This window comes from Lepisma saccharinum, chromosome 5 (assembly GCF_977018435.1).
Source record: "Lepisma saccharinum chromosome 5, izLepSacc3.1, whole genome shotgun sequence".
In the NCBI taxonomy this organism is placed as follows: Eukaryota; Metazoa; Arthropoda; class Insecta; order Zygentoma; family Lepismatidae; genus Lepisma; species Lepisma saccharinum.
In genome coordinates, this window is record NC_139233.1 from 85,896,809 (window position 1) to 85,916,741 (window position 19,933).

General features: G+C 38.0%; 1 protein-coding gene across 1 annotated transcript; it reads left to right on the forward strand.

Annotated features, from left to right (window-relative positions):
- The first annotated feature begins 1,037 nt into the window (after nucleotides 1–1,037).
- LOC145988420 (gem-associated protein 6-like) lies at nucleotides 1,038–17,970 on the forward strand. Its single transcript, XM_083123310.1, has 2 exons — nucleotides 1,038–1,273; nucleotides 17,565–17,970. Exons 1-2 carry the CDS (start codon nucleotides 1,131–1,133, stop codon nucleotides 17,917–17,919), a joined length of 498 nt encoding a protein of 165 aa, XP_082979436.1. The 5' UTR covers nucleotides 1,038–1,130; the 3' UTR covers nucleotides 17,920–17,970.
- The last annotated feature ends 1,963 nt before the right edge of the window (nucleotides 17,971–19,933 follow it).

Below are 19,933 nucleotides of genomic sequence, written 5' to 3' on the forward strand. Positions count from 1 at the left end.
ACAGCGCAAACAAGAGACAAAGCGTCGACCGAGTCGGAAAAATTTCAGAGCACTGAAGAACTTCTAAATAGGTAAGCCTCTTAGTTATTAGCGTGTCTTGCTAGACGCCGAGGGCTGATCTGGGGAAATTTTCTTTTTCCAGTCAACTTGTGAATGCGGTTTCATTTCTTGCTCTCTGATTGGCTGTTGGAAAGTTACGGTGCTGTGATTGTGAGAATATATTGTTTGAGATGTAAGTTAGGTTATGTTAGGTTAGGTTAGGTAAGGTTAGATTAGATTAGAAAGCAGCAAATTTGCCCTAAAAATAGGAAATAAGACATTCTCACAATCACAGCACCGTAACTTTCCAACAGCCAATCAGAGAGCAAGAAATGAAACCGCATTCACAAGTTGACTGGAAAAAGAAAATTGGCGCCCCGCGGAAATACGGAAAGCCGAAGTACAGCGCCTTGAGTTATTCAATGCGCTGTAGCCAAAGCGTGCATCAGCGGTGTACAGTGGGATCCATGAGTATTACAGTGCAAAGTGTCCATCACCATGTTCGTGCCCTTTATTTGACAAAATAAGAGCTTTAATCATTGAAACAAAACTCAAAACAAGCTGTTGACAACTTCTGCACCAGCATACATAAAAATCCATCGCTTAAAAACACATAGGATGTAAGATAAAAATTAATGAAAATAGTAATGGACAATTTGCACGGTAATACTCATGGATCCCACTGTACCAGCGCGTCCACCGGTGGATTCTGGAAAGCGCGGGAAAGGGTCTGCCTGTCCGTACTTCATTTCTGCATCCTTGAGTTCTGACGTCAGAGGAAGAATGCGTAGGAGGTTAGGTTAGGCCTGTTAGGTTAAATTCCATTAGCATAAAAATCAATAAAAAATATTATTTAGGCTAAGAGAACTAAACCTAGCTAGCCTAGCCTAACAATGTAGGCATGTATCCTAAAATTTAAAAGATTTGTCCCGTGACGTTAGTACACAGGCGTGCTAAAGTGTTGGGCGATAAGTTAGCCCGGCCAGAGATTGTATGTAAACTGTGCATAACCGCATATGGTGTAAACAAATGTGAACATTCGTATCGTAGAAATTATTCACGTACTGGGAAATACGTAATGTGACTCACCCATGGCGGGGTTGAAAAAGTGTTTTATCTACGTTGATGATCCCCTCGAACTTAAGAAGTATGTCCACAAAAGTGTTGAAGTGGAAACAGTCGACGGAGAAAAGCTCTCCGGAGTAGTATACACAATAGACCCAGTATCACGGAGGTACGACTAAGTTTCAGCACAAGTTTTGTTTTTTGGTAGTGCCTATTAATTGAAGTATGGAATAATTTCGGGGACAAGAATGCCAAATAAAGGTGACAGTTCCGTATATCGGAGACCCAATGGTGTATTGCGGAAGATGGTTCAAGGTGCCATTATGCCTTTTTACACGAAAACAAACACTTTTTCTACTAAAACTCATTTTTCATTTACCTTTCATTAAATGTTAAGTATCCCCGAAATGCCTGAAATTCCTTTATTTTCTTCTTTTTCACATTGGTACTTACGTATTCCGCATTCCTAAGGATTCTTGGTAAATGTCTGTTATATCGGAGACACTTTCCTTCAAATTTACAGGAGAAAGTACTTACGGAAATGAGTTTCTGTTACATTTATCAAACTTCGTAGAGGTATTTTGTCACTATGGAATGCTGCACAACAGAAAATAAGCACTTTTGATGTAATAAAGTAGCCTTTTGTGCGAAGCGACAACATTACATTATGCCGTTGTTTCCATTATGAACCTGCAGATGGCACGAGTGTCGAAAGTCACGCGGTCTCGCGAGAGGAAGAAGTGTTTCCAAACGTGCCTTTTTTTTACCAGATTTTTTTTTATTTTTATTTTTTTAACTATGCTTACCTAACCTAACCTTGCCGGAAATGGTTCGTGGGGCTAACGTCAATGGTTTTTGTGGCTATCGGGAATGGTTTTTGGAGCTATCCGTCAATGGTTTGTGATGACATAATGAACACGAAAGTAGGTATTTTCGGTTAAGAAGGTTGCAACACTGCATGCCCACTCCAAATCGACAAAACACAAGCACGACGCGTGATGATCCACAGCTGTGCGCGAAATATTCTATGTTCTGCAACGGAAGAAAGGACCCAAAATAATTACTCGTAATGTGAAAAATCGAAGTTATTTTCGTGTACAAAGCATAATGGCACCTTGAAATATTTTCCGCAATACACAATTGGTAAGTACGAACCATTTGAAACTGAAAATATGCGTTAGAAATGTGTCTCCGATATAACAGACAATTACCGGATTCTTGAAGGTGCCATTTTGTTTCACGGAAATAATTATATTTTCGACATATGAAGTAAGTTTTGTTCGTTTCATTTTCCCTTCAGTAACACACTAAATGGCAGTCACAGTTTCACTACCTTACTCGACATGCGGTGATTCCACCCCACTCCACCAAAAAATACCTACGTAGCCCCACAAACCATTGACGCATAGTCCCACGAACCATATCCGGTAAGGTTAGGTTAGGTAGGGTCACGTATAGGTTACAATAGTTAAAAATTGGTTTCGAAAAAAAATATGCATAGCCCCACAAACCATTGACACACAGCCCCATGAACCATTGCCACATAGCCCCACAAACCATTTGCAGAAACGTGGCTTCTTCAGTTACAAAAACATGTGTTTGGAAACACTGACTGGGATTACATCATCACACACAGGCTACATCCACCTGGAAGTATATGGATGCAAGAGCTTTCGTGCATCGGTCACACATTTATATCGAAAAATAGATGATTTACCGGCAAAATTCAATGAATGATGCGAGAAAACACTTCCCCGAACTTCCACAATGCTAAAGAAACTGCATTCGGTAAGTAATTTTCGTAAATATGCGATAACGCCCGGACACCTTTAACTCATTAATTTCCTTAATTTTACCACTGGTACTTACCTTTTCTGCATTGCGGAACATTCTTTAAGGTGAAGTTATGCCTTTTTCCATAAAATAGTGTCAACTTTTCATATTACGAGTGATTATTTGTCTTCCTTGTCAACAGGCAGACAATATGGCATGCACTCGTCATGGATCATCGCGCCATGCTTGTGTTTTGGAGTGAATATGCAGTGTTTCAACCTTCTTAACCGAAAAATACCTACTTTCGTGTTCATTATGTCATCACAAACCACTGATGGATAGCCCCGCAAACCATTGCCGGATAATCCCAAAAACCATTCACGTTAGCTCCAAAAACCATTAACAATAGCCCCAAAAACCATTCACAATAGCCCCGAAAACCATTTCTGGCAAGGTTGGGTTAGGTTTGGTAAGCATAGTTAAAAAAATATTCTCGTAAAAGAAATGCACGTTTGAAAACACTGACGAGACTGTGTGACTTTCGACGCTCTCGCACACAATGGAAACAACGGCATAATATGGCAAGCAATGCAAGTTTCTTACGTAAAAAGTGATTAATTCTTGTTCGGCAGCATTCAAATACGAAGTTTTTAGTTTCCCATGAAAGAAAATACTTCCAAGAACGTCCAGAATGCTAAAGAAACTCATTTCAGTAAGTACTTTCTCCTGTAAATTTGGAGAAATCCATCGGGGCGATATCGCATATTTACCATAATTTCTCCTGTAAATTTGAAGAAATGCATTTCGGGGATACTTAAATTTTACCCATTTTTCGGTACTACTTTACTATACCGGAGACACCTATCAATGATATATTTCACGATTTTTACATTGCTAACGTACTATTCTGCATTGCGGAACATTTCTTTAGGCGAAGTAATGAATTTCTAACGAAAAAATGTCTATTTCTTACATTAACGAGTACTTACTGTTGATCCTTATTTCCCACAAACCATCCACGGGTAGCCCCAAAAACCATTGACGTTAGCCCAAAAATACACGATAACCCCACAAACCATCACGGGGACGAGATATGCCTACTAGGTTAGGTTCCATTAGCACTCCTTTCGTTCAATTTAGCATATACGGACAATACGAGAGCGTATTGTGCTCTCAAACTACATTCCCGAACATCAACAACGCTACAGAAAATGATTTGCGTAAGTTCTTTCTCCTGTAAATTTGAAGAAATCCGTAAAGTGTACCCATTTTTGTAAGTGCTACCGAACACACGTAATGGTGTGATATCACTTACTTTGCGAATGATATTGCTTCTTTTGTTTTCGAATTTCAGTGTTTGCAACCTTCTTCACCGAAAAATACCTACTATCATGTTCGTCGCGTGTTCAAATTGTACATTATGCACGGGTAGCTGACTGATAGCCCCACAAACCATTTCCGATAAGGTTAGGTTAAGCAAGCATAGTTAAAAAAAAAGGTGGTTGGAAACACTGACAGGGGGTTACGTCACCAAACTTATGCACCATCTTGTTAGCAAATGAAAGCAAAGGCAATTGTGCATCGATGAGATATTTCTCTTGAAAAATACATGATTTCCCGGTCAAATAGATTCCATGATAAAAGGAAATACCTTGACGAACGTTGGAAACCTTAGAGCAACTTATTTCCGTAAGTAATTTCGGTAACAGTTTGATCTCTGCCGAACGGATTTCTTCATTTTTACAGATGAAACTACTTACGGAAATGAGTTTCTGTAGCATTCTGAAAGTTCGTGGAATCTATTCGACCGGGAATTCATGTATTTTTGAAGAAAAATATCTCTCCGATGCACAATGACCATTGCCTCCTGTACGTGACCTGGATGTTCCATACGTTTCATGACGTAACCCCCCTGTCAGTGTTTCCAACCATGCCGTTGTTTTGCAAGGTGATTTTTTTTTTTCAAAACTGTATCACATTGTTTTACGAACAAAATTTTGACTATGCTAACCTAACCTTGCTGGAAATGGTTTGTGGGGCTATCTGTAAATGGTTTTCGGGGCTATCCGTCAATGGTTTTTGAGGCTATGCATCAATGGTTTGTGGAGCTATTCAGGTATTTTTCGGTTACGAAGGTTGGAAACACTGCATACCCACATGCTGCACAACGTGTCTCAAGCTGTACCTGCCATATTGTGTTACGGAAGCGAAAAAACAAAGAAAAATAAGTACTGTTAATGTGAAAAATTGAAATTATTTTCGTGAAAAAAGCAAAATGCCACGTTAAAGAATCCTTTGTAATGCAGGATAGGTAATTACGAATGTTAAAAATGACGAAATAAACTAGTGAGAGGTGTTCGGTGGAGATCTAACTGTTACCCAAATAAATTATATGTTTCTCAGTTTCGACTGTTAACACATACTGCAGAGAGTGAATACTTACTGCATGTTTTCTTGACACTATTTTTTTTTTCATTTCCACTACTACATAATCAGGTTTAGTTCCCTTAGCTTAGCATTTTAATAATAACCCTAAATGATTTCATGGTTAGGTTAGGCAGGTCAGATTTTAGTCCGGTAACTGTTCTGATTTTCTTTTTTCTCTTCCCCCAGCAGGAAGACTAATTATTGTAGAATTTTGGCAATCACTGAACCTTCCTTAAAGTACTGAGCACTGTTTGGATTTCGAGAAAAAGTTATTTATGTTGAAAAAATACCTTATGCAAGCATGCACAGTTTTCATGGACAATGTATTTTCCTTTGACAAGCGACTGTAAGTATCGTAGACTAGTGGAAATTAATGTAGAAGTAAATCAGAACCTTAGTAGAATACATTTATGGGCTTTATGTTAATGCTAAGAGAACCAAGCCTGGCCTGCCTAACCTTACTACGAAAGCATACATTGAACGAAATCTTAAGTAATTGCTAAAACACTGCAGTGTGTTAGCAGAAGTAAATTGAACCATGTTAAAATTGCATTTGTAGCATGATTAAATCGTATTAAAACAAAAGAAACTTCTGCCTTTAGTTCTCTTACCATTAAAATAATATCCCTAAATGGTTTATGAAAAAAGATTCTAATTTACTTCTACATTCATACCCATTAGTCTACAATACTCCCTGTTGCTTCTATGAACAGAGAATGCCTTGTACATGGGAAGTGTGTATGCTTGCGTAAGGTAATTTTTAAGTTGTTTTTTTTCCAAAATAAAAAACTTTTTCGAAATCCAAATAGTGCTCATAACTTAAGGCGAGGAGGGACAATTTCCCCTAGGTCTTTCACGCTGGGGCAGCTGCTGATCACTGTTGCCAACTTTGCTCTTTTGGAGCCAGATCTGGCTCTTTCGTGCAATCGTTTGACTGTGAAGTGTGGCACTTATTGAGATGGGTGATGCCGCCAAATCTAGGCGGTGAAAACTAGAATAAATTGCCATCATTTTAAAGCTAATGGTAATAGCAGCACACCCACCCCTCAGACAACTAAAATTACCCTAGTAGGCACTTTATGCAGCCTTCGTTAATCTAGCTCCTTGAAAGTCCTCTTTAGCTATATTAATGGTGAAATTTAGCTATTATGCACATCAGGTTTGGCAACACTGCCAGGATGGCCGTAGGAGGCAAGGAGAAATGTACTAGGCTTATGGGACCATTATTTTATTCGTTCTCTCAGGAATATCAAACATCCGATGACGTAGAAAAGTACATGGACGAAAAAAGGACACGTTGTACTATGTCATAGTAGTAGGAAAAGTCGAAACTCTCATTTGATGAGCCGTAACTTGAAGTTGAAGTCGATGTCCCATAAGGAATACATGGGATTCGGTAAATACTAATTCATCAAATTTTGTAAAAATCGTATAAGGCTTAATAATCAACTTAGGAAACCACTTCCACTTGCCACATGGGGAGAAATTCATACTCTTCATTTCTGGCGGAGATCTTTTTAGTAGCATTGCTCATTCCGACGATATTGGAATAAATGCATGCCTGGTGCGTAATTGTCCCTCTTCGCCTTAAGAAAGCTTCAGATTTTGTGTGACAATGATTGCCAAAATTCTATGATGATTAATCTTTATGCTAGGAGAATTTTAAAAAAATCATAAAACAATCGGAACTGTTACCGACAATGTTACCACCAAGCCATTGGTAAGTCCGAAAAAAAGAAAAACCTGAAATGTAACCAGCCTCCTTGGATATTTCTCAAGTTCATTGTTCACTAATTTTGTGTATGGTGTTTTGTGATAACAGTTCCGAAAGTTTATTTATTTTGGCAGGTTGTATGGGAGTATTTGAAAGACTTGTAGAATAATGAAAATTATTGTAGAAGTACTTTTGAAGCTTTGAGAAAGTAATTAGTATACCCCTTAACTGTCTGTACCCCCACGAGAAAGTAAAAAAAAAATAATTAAAAATGCATGGTTTATGGAGATTATGTTCCATTCAAACGATTTCTCTTGTTTTTAGCTCGCGGAGATGCATTCTAGTGGAGTAATGAGGTCTTTTTTTAGTGGTACTATTTATTATGTCATTTTCATCGTTGCGGAGTGAACAAAATCTGTAGAATTATGTATTATCCATTGCTTTTATAGTGTTTTTACAGAATGGTTTTGAAAGTCATGACTTGACGGAAGAATGGCAATTGGATGTGAACGGAATTTGACATATTGATACATAATGTTTGTGGTTTGTGATCTGGAGCGGTATTGGAAGTATCGGAGATTAAAGGTTGGCAATCCTGGTGTGACATTAGAGGATGCAAGATTTACTGCACATGATGTTTCGGTGCATGTCACAGGTATGCCCCATCACACTAAACTTGAACAACATCTTGTCAACTGCCATATTTCATCTTTCGACGTAAGCGCAGAATGCTTTCGTGGTTAGGTTAGTCCTGTTGGATCTCAAGAATAAATACACTACATTTAGCCTAAAGCCTGGTCCACACATAATGTTTTCTCGTGTAGCATGATCATGCCAGATGGATCAAACAAAACGTTACGCGTGGACTGCAAGTTTGACATCCTGCTTGAACTGAATGAGATTTGACGACCTCTTGAAAGACAGATGAGTTGGAGCTTTCTTTTCAAGCAAGCTGGAAGACAAGTCATTACATGTAGATGCACATCCGTCATATTGGTACAACTTCACTTAATTTTACACCGGGTCTCATTGATGTTGCTTTTCAATTTCTGGGGTTACTAGTGTTAATAATTTGTAATAGTTTTAGACTTTTAACCACTGTTATCTGACTCCGTCTTCAGGGTAGCGTGTAGTCTGTTAGATCATATAAATGGTTGCCTTGGAGGATTATTCTTGGTGGCCTAGGCTCCACCACGTCTGTTGGTCACAAGGACATCTATAGGACATAAAGTTTCCAGGTAGGATTATCAGTGGCCCGGCCGCCACTTCGTCAGATGACCATGTCAAGGTCACGCTCAAGGCTTCGTGTGGCACCATTAGGTTTCCACCTTGATCCCCGGGGACTGGACCAGCCCACATTGCATGAGTCACAACATGTAACACTGCAACTTTCAGCCAGATCAATGCAGTATGAAGTAGCACACATATGTTTACAGGTATATGTAAAAAAAAAAAATACTAATCCTGATTATATAATACAGTGGTATATTCTGCTTGGCTTTTACATGAAGGGAAACAAAGGTGCCTATTTTGCAATGGACTGGCTGATTCAAGAGCATGAAGACTACAGTATTCGCGTTCTACTTCCTCTATTCTCGCACATCATCATTCATAAAATACCATGCATTTTCCTTAATTCATTGTCGATTTGAAAAAGGAAATACTGAAATAGTAAACACACAAGTGCAAGAAAGACACTCAAACTGAAATGGGCAGAATCCTGCGTAATTTGTTCCCCCTGCCACCAAGTGTCACCTGTGGTGTGCAAAGTTTCTGTGTGCAAGAGTTATGAAATATGTATAAAGTATACGGTACGTTGGGCCCCCTACGGGGGGAAAATAGAACTGGAGAGGTCCGGGCCTCCTTGCTCCCCCCCTGATATTTATATGACACTGTTTTCTCACTCCTGGAAAACGATACATTTGTTACAATCATGTATTCATAACTTTTTCCTCATTAAAAATAGGTTGAAGAAACCTTCACCATTGCATTTCTCGTGAAATTCTAGCCTGGTTTAATTCTAGTCTGGCTGTCACGTGGGAGACCCGGGGGTGAGTGATGTATGGTCAGAATTTTTCCAGCTTTGTCTCTGCATAAAGTGGCTCCAAGTCCCACCCAGTCTCAAATCATGGTACCCAGTGCGGAAGGTAAAGGCATCTGAGGCATGGTGATGATCACATCACCTCCAAGATGTCCGACATCGAAAATATGAGGGGTCTTACTCCCACATACACTAAATGTGCCTTTATGACACGGTGCTATATGCACAGGGAACCTTAACTTTACCTTTTCCTATATTGTATTCTTATCTGTACCTATGTTTATTTTTTTACATGCTCATATTTATATGATATGTCAATGGCGGAGGGTCCCCTAAAGGCTTGCTTGTGTCTGCATTGTCTCTCAAGCATTTCAACTCTTGGCTCTGACACGTGTTTTTGTAGAAATTATATAAAGAAGACTGTCATTTTTGCTATTTAATGTGATGCATATTGTTTTCTTTGATAAAATTGGCATGGTTTGATGAGTGGCAAGTTCATAGCAAAAGGAAAACCTGTGCAGCTTATCGTCTGGTGGCAGTATATGTACTTGTTATTGTTGCTGTTTGTAAATATACAACAAAGGCAGCTGACTTGCCCATCACAGCGAGGCAATAAGGCTGTCGAAGGAGGAGTGTTGTCGTTATGTCCGCATTGTGTTACAACGTTTTAAAAAATGAATAAAATAAATTACTGGGTAGTGGTAATGTTCTTGCCTTGTAATCAAAGGGTCCCCGGTTCGATGCCCAGTGGAAGCACAAGTGGTTCAGGTCCCACTTTCTCGTCAGAAAGTTTTGCTAAATTGTTCGTCAAGCTATCAATTAATGTAAACCTTGTAAATAAATACCTCTTATTCAAATTATTATTTTGTTAAATGTGTCATTTCGTCAGATCAACCGACAATAATTATTCTTGAACGTTAGCATTCAGATTTTTTAGATTTTTTTTTATATACATTGTACCTATCAAGCTGACAAAAACTGCCAAATTTCATATTTTTATGGATCTTAGTTTTTGAGTTACTGACTGTAAAAAGCAAAAATCTCAAAATTTGACTATATTTTGAAATTCTGGTACTATTATAGTATGAGTGAGACACCTATAAATCATATATTTTGCACTTTTTTACATTGCTAGCATACTATTTTAGAATGCGGAACATTTTCTAAGGTGAAATAATGCATTTCTAATGTCTATTTCTTACATTTACGAGTACTTACTGTTGCTTGTTATTTCGATTCTGTAACACATTATGGCGGGCGATAGCATACTGGTTCAGGGTGCGTTGTGCAAGTGTTTTGTTGATTTATGCAGTGTTGCAACCTCGTTCACCGGAAAATACCTACTTTTGTGCCTGGATTTGAAATTATGCTAATACTTCGCAAACCATTGACGTTAGCCTCACAAACCATTGACGTTAGCCCCAAAAACCGTTCATGTTAGCCCCAAAAACCATTTTCCGTTAGGTTAGGTTAAGCAAGCATAGTTAAAAAAAATACTCTACACATCATGTTCTAGTGAAAACATGGCAAGTTTGAAACACTGACTATGGGGCTACATCATCTTAACACACAGAGCATTGTACTCTTGTGCAGAAATCAAATGGCGCCAGCAAAAACATCGTGTCGGACAGAGATTTTCGCAGAAAACAACATGTATTCGCATTAAAATGGATCAAAACTACATTCACGAACTTCCACAATGCTACAGAAAATGATTTCCGTAAGTACTTTCTCCTGTAAATTTGAAGAAATCCGTCTCACCTATACTATAATGTTACTGAAGTTTTTAAACAGCTGTGAATAAAAAAAAAAATACTATTTGACCTAGAGAGCTCAAATTGGTCTCATTCTCTTATTCTTTTAATGAGCTTTAATTTGAAATTAATTGACAGCAAGAGGGGGCAGTTGTCTCCTCTAATACTCTTACTTAGGAATTTAGTGTAGACAAATCTTATCACCATTATTAAACGATATTATGCTCTTTACATAATTAAGTATTTTCAAGCAGGTGAAAATTCCAAGCAAGTACAGAAGGTGCATTATTTCCTATGTAATTGAACTATCCAACTTCATTCTCTAGCTAATTTCTTGTTATTTACACTCTCATACAGTTTATTCATTAGTTTTCTTACCTATGTGTTCACAAGATAAATGGCCCATACATTAGAAATCAGTAGCACCGATTGGTTGACAAAAGTGGGGAGGGGCCAAGGACAGTTTACTTTTTCTTTGTATACAAGGCTGAGCATTAAGAGGCTATAGTTTAGGGGCAAAAAGGGAGGGAGCAACCGTGCCCCTAAAGGCCATTACTGTTGAAAATGAAGAAATTATGTGCAGTTGTTTTGCATCTGCTGTATGAAACCATGTTCATATCTGAATTAGGGGGAATAAAGGTGGGGGGGCAAAGAACTTTGGTGATAAGAAGATTGTATTGTTCTAATACAGTTATTTTCAATGGGTCCGGACACACTCTATGTACGCTCCTGTTCCATACCCATCAACACAATAAAATAGTGAGATGAAATGAGTTTTTTTTTTTCTCCAAACAAACTTTCATCTTTTGATCTTTTTGTCTAGATCATATTGCTCATTAAATATTTTAGTAAAAACGGCAATGATAAAAGTATTTTCTTTCAAAGGTTTTTTTATTAATTATAACTCCTATATCTTTTATATTCATGATTTTTTTAATAGCACCTTTGCTTCATTTAAAGTACCGGTATAAGTTATATTCTTAAATCCTAATTTAAGAGCAGTGAATGAAGCCGCATCACAGATATTTATAATATCTACATTAGCCTTGTCACTGTGAAGGACTTTTAATTCAATGGAAGCGTCACACTGTAAATTGTTCGCGACAACCATTCATAATGCGCAGCTCTTCGTGGATGTATCCGATTAAAATCGTGTGCAATGGCATGCGAACTTCTCTCCCTAGACATCACTTTGATCTCGATGCATTACCGATGCGCTAAACAAATTTTAAGGCATTTTTCTAACACCTCGAAAAGGAGCAAATTGGTACAAGAATTCAGTCATAACTTTTAACTGGTTAAAGATACGTCAAAAAAACTTCATCATTGCATTTCTCGTGAAATTCTAGCCTGATTTGACATATCATATCACCCCCTTCCTACTTAAAATTCTGAAGTTGAATTCAAGATTGCCGCCGACCACGTGGGTGGCGTCAATGTGGTTCCCCCTTGGCCTGATAATGATTGGGAATCACCATTTCCATGTTGCATGCTGCAGTTGCCTTGTACCGGGGGTGTTAAGTGACTTTTTGAGCCACCCTGTACAATTTTTGTAGGATACTCTTTATATTGTCAAATTTTCGGGATTTTTGCTTTTTTGAAAGTCAGAACTCAAAAAGTAATAGCCAAAAAAATCTGAAATTTTGCAGTTTTCGTCAACTTAACTGGTACTACAAGTGCACCAAAAATTATCATTTTCTGAGATGTCAAGGTTCAGATCCTGTGTCGGGGAACGCAGCAATGTTCCGGTTTATATTTAAAAACTTTCGGTAGTTGGGTAGGTGTGAGTTTGAAAAGGACACTCACCTTATGTAAAATACATGTTTAATTACGCACACATATGTCTATATACATAACACATTCCCTGTAGAACAGATGATGATGGATAATTCTGCACACACACTACGATGTCATGCAGCCATAACTGCTGTGCATTCCTAGACAAGTGTTGCCAACACCTACTTGGCAAATATCATTCAGAAAAATGTCATGGCCGCTATGTTGGATCCAAGGACATGGTGGGGCCAACATACCGCCGACATTGAAATATATAATTTTAAAAAAAATAATTAAATGGTACATTACAAACAAAAAAAATAAGAAAAACAATTTTATACATATGAAGGGCCAGGGGGAAAAACGATGAATGTCGATTTTTCGCCCATTTTGAGATCGCAACGCCATCTGATAGTTCAGAAGCTGTACTATAAGAATGAGAACGGCCTTGGTTGGGAAACGATGAGAAGTGCCTGAAAAACGCATTATTATTTTGGCATATATTAACGTTCTTATGGAAAGAAATACTTTGTTTTTCATTTCCTGGCAAATTGTCTCGAATGAACATTCATCGTTTTTCTCCCTGGCCCTTCATATTGTACACTAGTACTACTTGGAATTATTGAATGCAAATGTTCAATTTTTCAATTTTCACAATCACTATTCAATGGCAAAAGAGAGCTTTACAATTGGTCTTTTGAAGTTGCCGGTACTGGTTTTCACTGTAGCAGTCCTTACTAGTCCATCAGTACCTGGATGAACCTCGCATATTCTCCCAAGTTTCCATTGCTGTAGGGGAAGCTGATCACCTTTGATGAGAACCCAATCACCAATTTGAAGATTTTCTGTTGTGTTCTCCACTTTGAACGTTGTTGCAGCTGATTGAGATAGTCTCAAGACCAACGTTTCCAGAAATGTTGCATCAAATTTTGACTGGCAATGCCTTTTGCACATAAGTGATGAGGCGAACCAACAATACTGCAGCACAAAGTTCCAGCCGTGGAAGTGTTATCTTTTTCAGAGGAGCTACTCTTGTTTTTGAGGCAACAAGTTTAACCTGGACTTGTTCATCAGCACACACAAACCTAAGGTAAACAACCACAGCATGGGCTGCTTCAGATGCATCACCAAACCCAACTAAATGAAGCTTGATACAGCCTTTTGGAATGATGCAACGTTCAATTCTTATAGTTTGCAATTTGGGAAATCACCGCAGTAACTAACCCACTCATCAATTACATTACTTGGAAGTTCATCATCCCTGTCAAGTTGTAATTTCCACAGTTTTTGTGTCAATAGTTTGGCTTTTTTGTTGTAATAGGTGATAACCAGCCCAAAGAATCAAACAACTTAGAAATCTCTTAGAGAAGTTGCTTGGTCAACACAGAATGCACAATTGGACTCTACATTAAAAGAAAAATGATCCAAAGAAGGACACCACTGAATTCCCATTGTTTTCTTACAGTCACTGTCATTAAATAGAAACTGCATGTTTCTTTCAAGCAACTCGCTTGGAATACTGTCTAACACCTTAGGATCATTTGAGGACCATTTGCGAAGTTCAAAACCACATTCAAGCAGGAGTTGGGTTAATTGATGGTACAGTTCTATAGCACCCTCCGTAGAATCACTTCCAGTTACGAAATCGTCTATGTACAGTCATGGACACTTCCGGCTTGTAATGAATACATTGACTTTCAATGGAATCGTTACAAGCCGGCAGTGTCCGTGACTGTACACATGATTAAGTAACACATTTGAAACAAGGGAGAAATTTGCACCTTCATCTTCATGTAATTGTTGCAGACACCTCGTAGCTAAGTATGGTGTACAAGCATTACCATAAGTAACAGTCAATAATCTGAAGTCTTCAAATGGTTCACTAGGATCCTCTCCCCACACAATTCTCTAAAAGTCTGTATCCCTTTGGTTAATTTTCACTTGTCTGTACATTTTTGAGATGTCAGAAGTTAGGGAAGGGCTACTTGATGGATTCTGAATTGTAATATCACACCAATTATATCACTTTGTAGCTTAGGACCAACCATGAAAGTATCATTAAGAGAAACACCTGTAGACGTTTTACAACTCCCATCAAACACTACGCGAATAGGTGAAGTCATACTGTCTTTAAATACAAGATGATGAGGAACATGCTGGTTGTTTTGGCATTGGATGACCCAAATACATAATCTTAAGTTTGCAACAAGCTGGTTTTTATAATCTCACCTATTTGATTACGTTTCGTTCATTTTCTGTGACTTGTCGTTTTTAATACAACGGGAAATATAAATCGTTTATTTTATTTGAAATCACACAAATAAAGAAATCACTATGTAGAAGTCTTCTCTTCTTTGAATCATTTTGGGTCATTTTACACATGTGTTAGTCCATATTTTGCCAGTTTTTAGTCCATATGTATGTACAATGTACATATAAAGCCACTTGTTAATACATATTAATCTCAGCCCTGATGATGAGTAATGCATCAACTGAAAAAGAAAACTGTTATTTTCCCATTTTTTGATAAATATCCAGTGTCTTTACCAGTAATTAACCCAACCCTACTCCAAAAAGATGTTAAATATAAAATAGATGAGTTGGTACAGGTTATTATTTAGTCACATGGCTGCGTTTCAGACAGTTAACAAAGTGCCAAGGTCAACACTTACGTATGTGATTATGAATTGAAACAAGAATGGCTGAGGAGCAGGGGTGCCCACAGGGGGAGATTCATGATGCGCCTGCATCATGACAATTTTTTTCTGCGGAACAAAATTTTAGAGTTTAGCTATATATCTCCACACAAAAATGGGGAGATCATTTCGTTTGATTGACTTTTGTTATTGACTTTTAGTTATGGTTCTTAAATGTTCAGCATCTACTTCATGATTTAACAACTTCCACAAGAATACGATTTCCTGTAACAAGCATGCAAGTGAGCCATGCTATTTGTTTCTTTAGTTTTTGTTTTTTTAAAATTTCAACTGCAATGAATTGTCATCTCCACTAGTGGTAAACAATGTCTGGTGTTTTAATCGTGGTAATTCCAAGTTTGCTAGTAACTTCCATGTGGACTTCAGTTTTAGTGTTGGATGATCTCAGGCACGATTTGTTTTGCTTGTTTGTGATCCTATGCTACAACTGACTGAATAATTGTAAAATACTGTCAGTTTTTGATGTCTAAAGCTTACATATATTTCGAAAACTTAATTTTTAAAGAAATGAAATCAAAATATGGACATAAATCAATTACTGTGTATTTATCCAAACTATATTTGTGTGGGGGGGGAAGGTGTATGATGAACAGTTCTTTTGGAAGGGGATTTTGATGAAGGACTTTGGGGGGGATGTGTCCCTGGCCTTGGGGGGGGGATGGGCACCCCTGCTGAGAAGAATCATTGTCTTGCACCACTATTGGAAGGGGGAGGGGGTTGAACACTTAAGCTGCAGTGAAGAAAATCTCTAAGGTAGGTGAAGGGATAGTGCACTCTGCAAAATCACAAAAATGGTTCCTACCCTTCTAGTCTGGAGACACCAGCTGAGATGTGGACGATACCAGCACCCAACAATTAGCAGAAGAGGTCTATGCATCTCAGACCACTGTTTGTCACCTGCATTATCTTGGATTTCACTACAGGCTATTTTATTTATTTTATTTATTTAATAGAAGATTCCAAATACAGCGTTAGCCATTTTACATTGGAACGTTTATATAGAACATAAGGACAAAAAAATAATAACATAATACATCAAAAATAATAACATAAAAAAAATTACATGTGGTTAAAAGACTTCACCATGAGTTCATTAGAGAGCAAGTCCAGCTGCATGTCACCCTTTGTCACGAATTACTGCAAAATCTATGAAAGGTTTTGGTGGAGAGTAAAAAAAAAAAAAAATGGATAGAAGGGTGCCTTTCTTCATTATCCCGTAACTTGAAACCAATGACTTCTCCCAGCTTAAGAAGCTCAAGTGGTGGTGGTTTGAAGATGACATTTTGAATCGAATAACATGTGATGGAACTCCAAAGGTCCCTTGCCTCAGGGAGCTTGTGGCATACGGTTGGGCCATTGATGCCAACCAGCAGCTCCACGACCGTACAGTGTTCTGCTCCATCCTGTCTTTTCTCTGTAGCTTTCACAATTCATATCTTTATTGAGTTATTTGATATACTCCATTCTGGCATGCCAGTGTGTTTTTCGAGGGATAATTGGAAAAAAATAATACAAAGCCTGTAAATTCCAGTAGGTATTTATTAGACAAATTCAAATGGATTCACGTGAAAGAATACTTCATACACTACTTCTCAACATAGCCAGGTATTTATCCCAGCGCTTCATCATGTTCATGATGCCTGTCTCATGGAACTCGGGGCCCTGTTGTCTAAGCCAAGCCCTTTTTTCATGCTGCACATCATTTGAGTGAAACCGGTGTCATTGCAGCACTTACGATCCAAATAAATAATACGAAATAAATTAAATTTGGTGGAAAATGCTCGGATTTGTCACCACAGGAGTCGTTCTGCTTTATGACAACGCAACTGCACACACGGCTCACAACACACATGATGTCCTGGCAGGTTTTGGGTGGCATGTGCTTCAACACCCACCATACATTCTGGACATTGCTATGAGCGCCATCTCTTTGTTCTTTGAAGAAGCATTTTGGAGGATGCTGGTTTCAATCGGATGATGATGTCAAGCACAAAGTGAGGGTTGGGCTCTCACAACAGGACCCAGAGTTCTATGAGACAGGCATCATGTACCTTGTGATGCACTGGAATAAATGCCTGAACCGGGGAGGCAACTCAACTATGTTGGGAGGTTGTGTATGAAATATTATTTCACGTGAATTTGTTTGTATTCGTCTAATTAATACCTATTGGAATTTGTAGGCTTTGTATTTTTCTTTCCCGATCATCTCTAGTACATAGGATTCATGTTGAAACTAATACAGTTTGCTTTGGTTTCAGCATTGTGCTTGTGAGCCAGTCTGATGGGAAACCCTCTATGGATGTGATAATTGGACACAGTGTAAAGTCGATTGCTGTGACTGCAGAATGTGCTGAGCCAAAGCATGAACTGTTCTCTCCCACCGGATGTCCTGGCCTAAGCGATGCAGAGATCCAGCAGAGGAAGGAGAAGCTGAAGGCTTGGCTGGTCACCAACAGATTCCCTGTCTCAGAGGATGGGGAGCGACTCATGTTAGCAGATGCGCTTGTTATAAGCCCACCTTTTGGACCCGATCAGTGTGTCAGCAGTAATGAAATAATTCTAGGCCGTGTACAAAATCTCATTTCTTCTATGCCTCCAAACTTCAAAGCTTAAAATGAATAGTCTGTAACTATTTTTGTGTCTATAAAATACATATGTTATTTCATACAAGGCTGTTGTTATTTAGTTTTTATAGGAGCACAAAAAAATATACAAAACAGAAATTTTGCCTGTAGTATTATATGGGTGTGAAACTTGGTCCCTTACATTAAAAAAGGAACATAAATTAAGAGGATTTGATAATAAAATCCTTAGGAAAATATTTGTACCTAAAAGGGATGAGGAGACAGATGAGTGGAGAAGGTTACATAATTTAGAACAGCATAATTTGTATTCATGCCCAGATATTATTAGAATAATTAAATCAAGACTACTTAGGTGGGGATGCCATGTGGCATGATGGGGAGACGAAAGAGGAGTTAACAGGATTCTTGTTGGGAATCCTGATGGTAAGAGACCTGTAGGAAGGCCAGGGCATAAATGGAGGGATAACGATGAGATGGACCTAAAAGAAATTGGTAGGGATGGAAATGAGTATATAGATCTTGCCCAGGATAAAGACAGGAAGGCTTGTGTTGCTGCAGCATTAACCTTTGTTACTTAGTGTCGCATTCTTGCCACTTTTGGCTAATCATGATGATGAGGGTGAGTGATAATTAGATGAAGTTGTTGAAGCAACAAATTTATACTGAGCCAATAACTTTGCTTTCTACAAAGCTCTGTGACAACTCAAATGACAGCAATAAGTGTGGTGTTTTATAATTTTTTCTTCCTCTCAATTGCTGTCTTTCACAACTATTTACTCCTCATTTGTGTGATGTGCACCTGATCCTTTAATGTAGGCAAGGGCCTGATAACAAATAAAACTATAATAATAATTTACATTTTTCCAGAGCAAAAATCCGAAATTTCAGGCAAAATAAACAAGTATTAGAAACTTGAAGAGACCTCTAGAAGAGGCTAAAAGCTCACACATGAGAATTGGGCTGCAATATGTAAGCATTTCACACTGTGCGTATCACAGATTCACATTTTATACTTTAGTATAAACATTTATTCAGTTTACCTGTAATTATCGTCATCAATTCTTAACTTACATTGTACTGTATGGTATTGCGGTCCCTGCAGTATTCAGGACGAAGCGTGTGGCATTTTCGGCTACCAATGAGGCTCATACCGGTCCGGTGTACAGCCTAAACAGTGCACGATACATTGAAAATTCAAGCACTTTAGATTGAAACTAACCTATTTCCAAGAACTTTCCCTTCTTTCAATTTTTCGGTATGTGCACTAGTAATGGAGTTACCTATGGGACTGGACTTTTGAATCACCTTCTATTGATAATAACTGCAAGTTTAAACATTAGATTCACATCTGTTAATTCAATCAATATTGTATTTAATTTCTGTTAGACTTTTACTTTTGAATATTAAGCAAATGTCTATCAAAATATGTTATCATGCATTACCTAACCTACTCTACCATGCATTAACCTATCATAAATCTAACATAACTCCGGATCCCATTGGCGTCCCATTTTTAAGATTTGTAGTTATTGAGTAATAGTGTATGTAAACCTGTTTTTGAGAAAATGGCTCCCAAAGTTTTTTTACGCTACCTTTAATTGTATTTAAACCCTGACATAGGCATGCAATTTATCATGTGAAAGAGCTATTCAAGACATTTCCAACGCCATCTGAATTACTTCTATGTGTGGCCTGATTTCCGAAATATTGCAATCTAAAGTTATTAAAATGTTGGAAAAAATTGTCAAAATTGCATAGTTTGAACACTGTAATTTCGGAAATACAAAAGATATTGATCTGCAACTCTTGCATATTCTCCTACCTCACGTGGCCCTTCAAGTATGCCAAATTTGAAATGAATCAAAAAATGTAAGGTTGAGGCCCTAGTCGATTTCACATGGAATGGCCCAAATGTGAAATTAACTCTTAAACACGAAATTTAATGTTTATAGACGCGATGCCTTCTGAGGTCTGAAGTATCCTGCAAGTTAATCAAATAACGGGAAATTGTTTATTTTGCTGTAAATTTTTGAGAAGCAAAA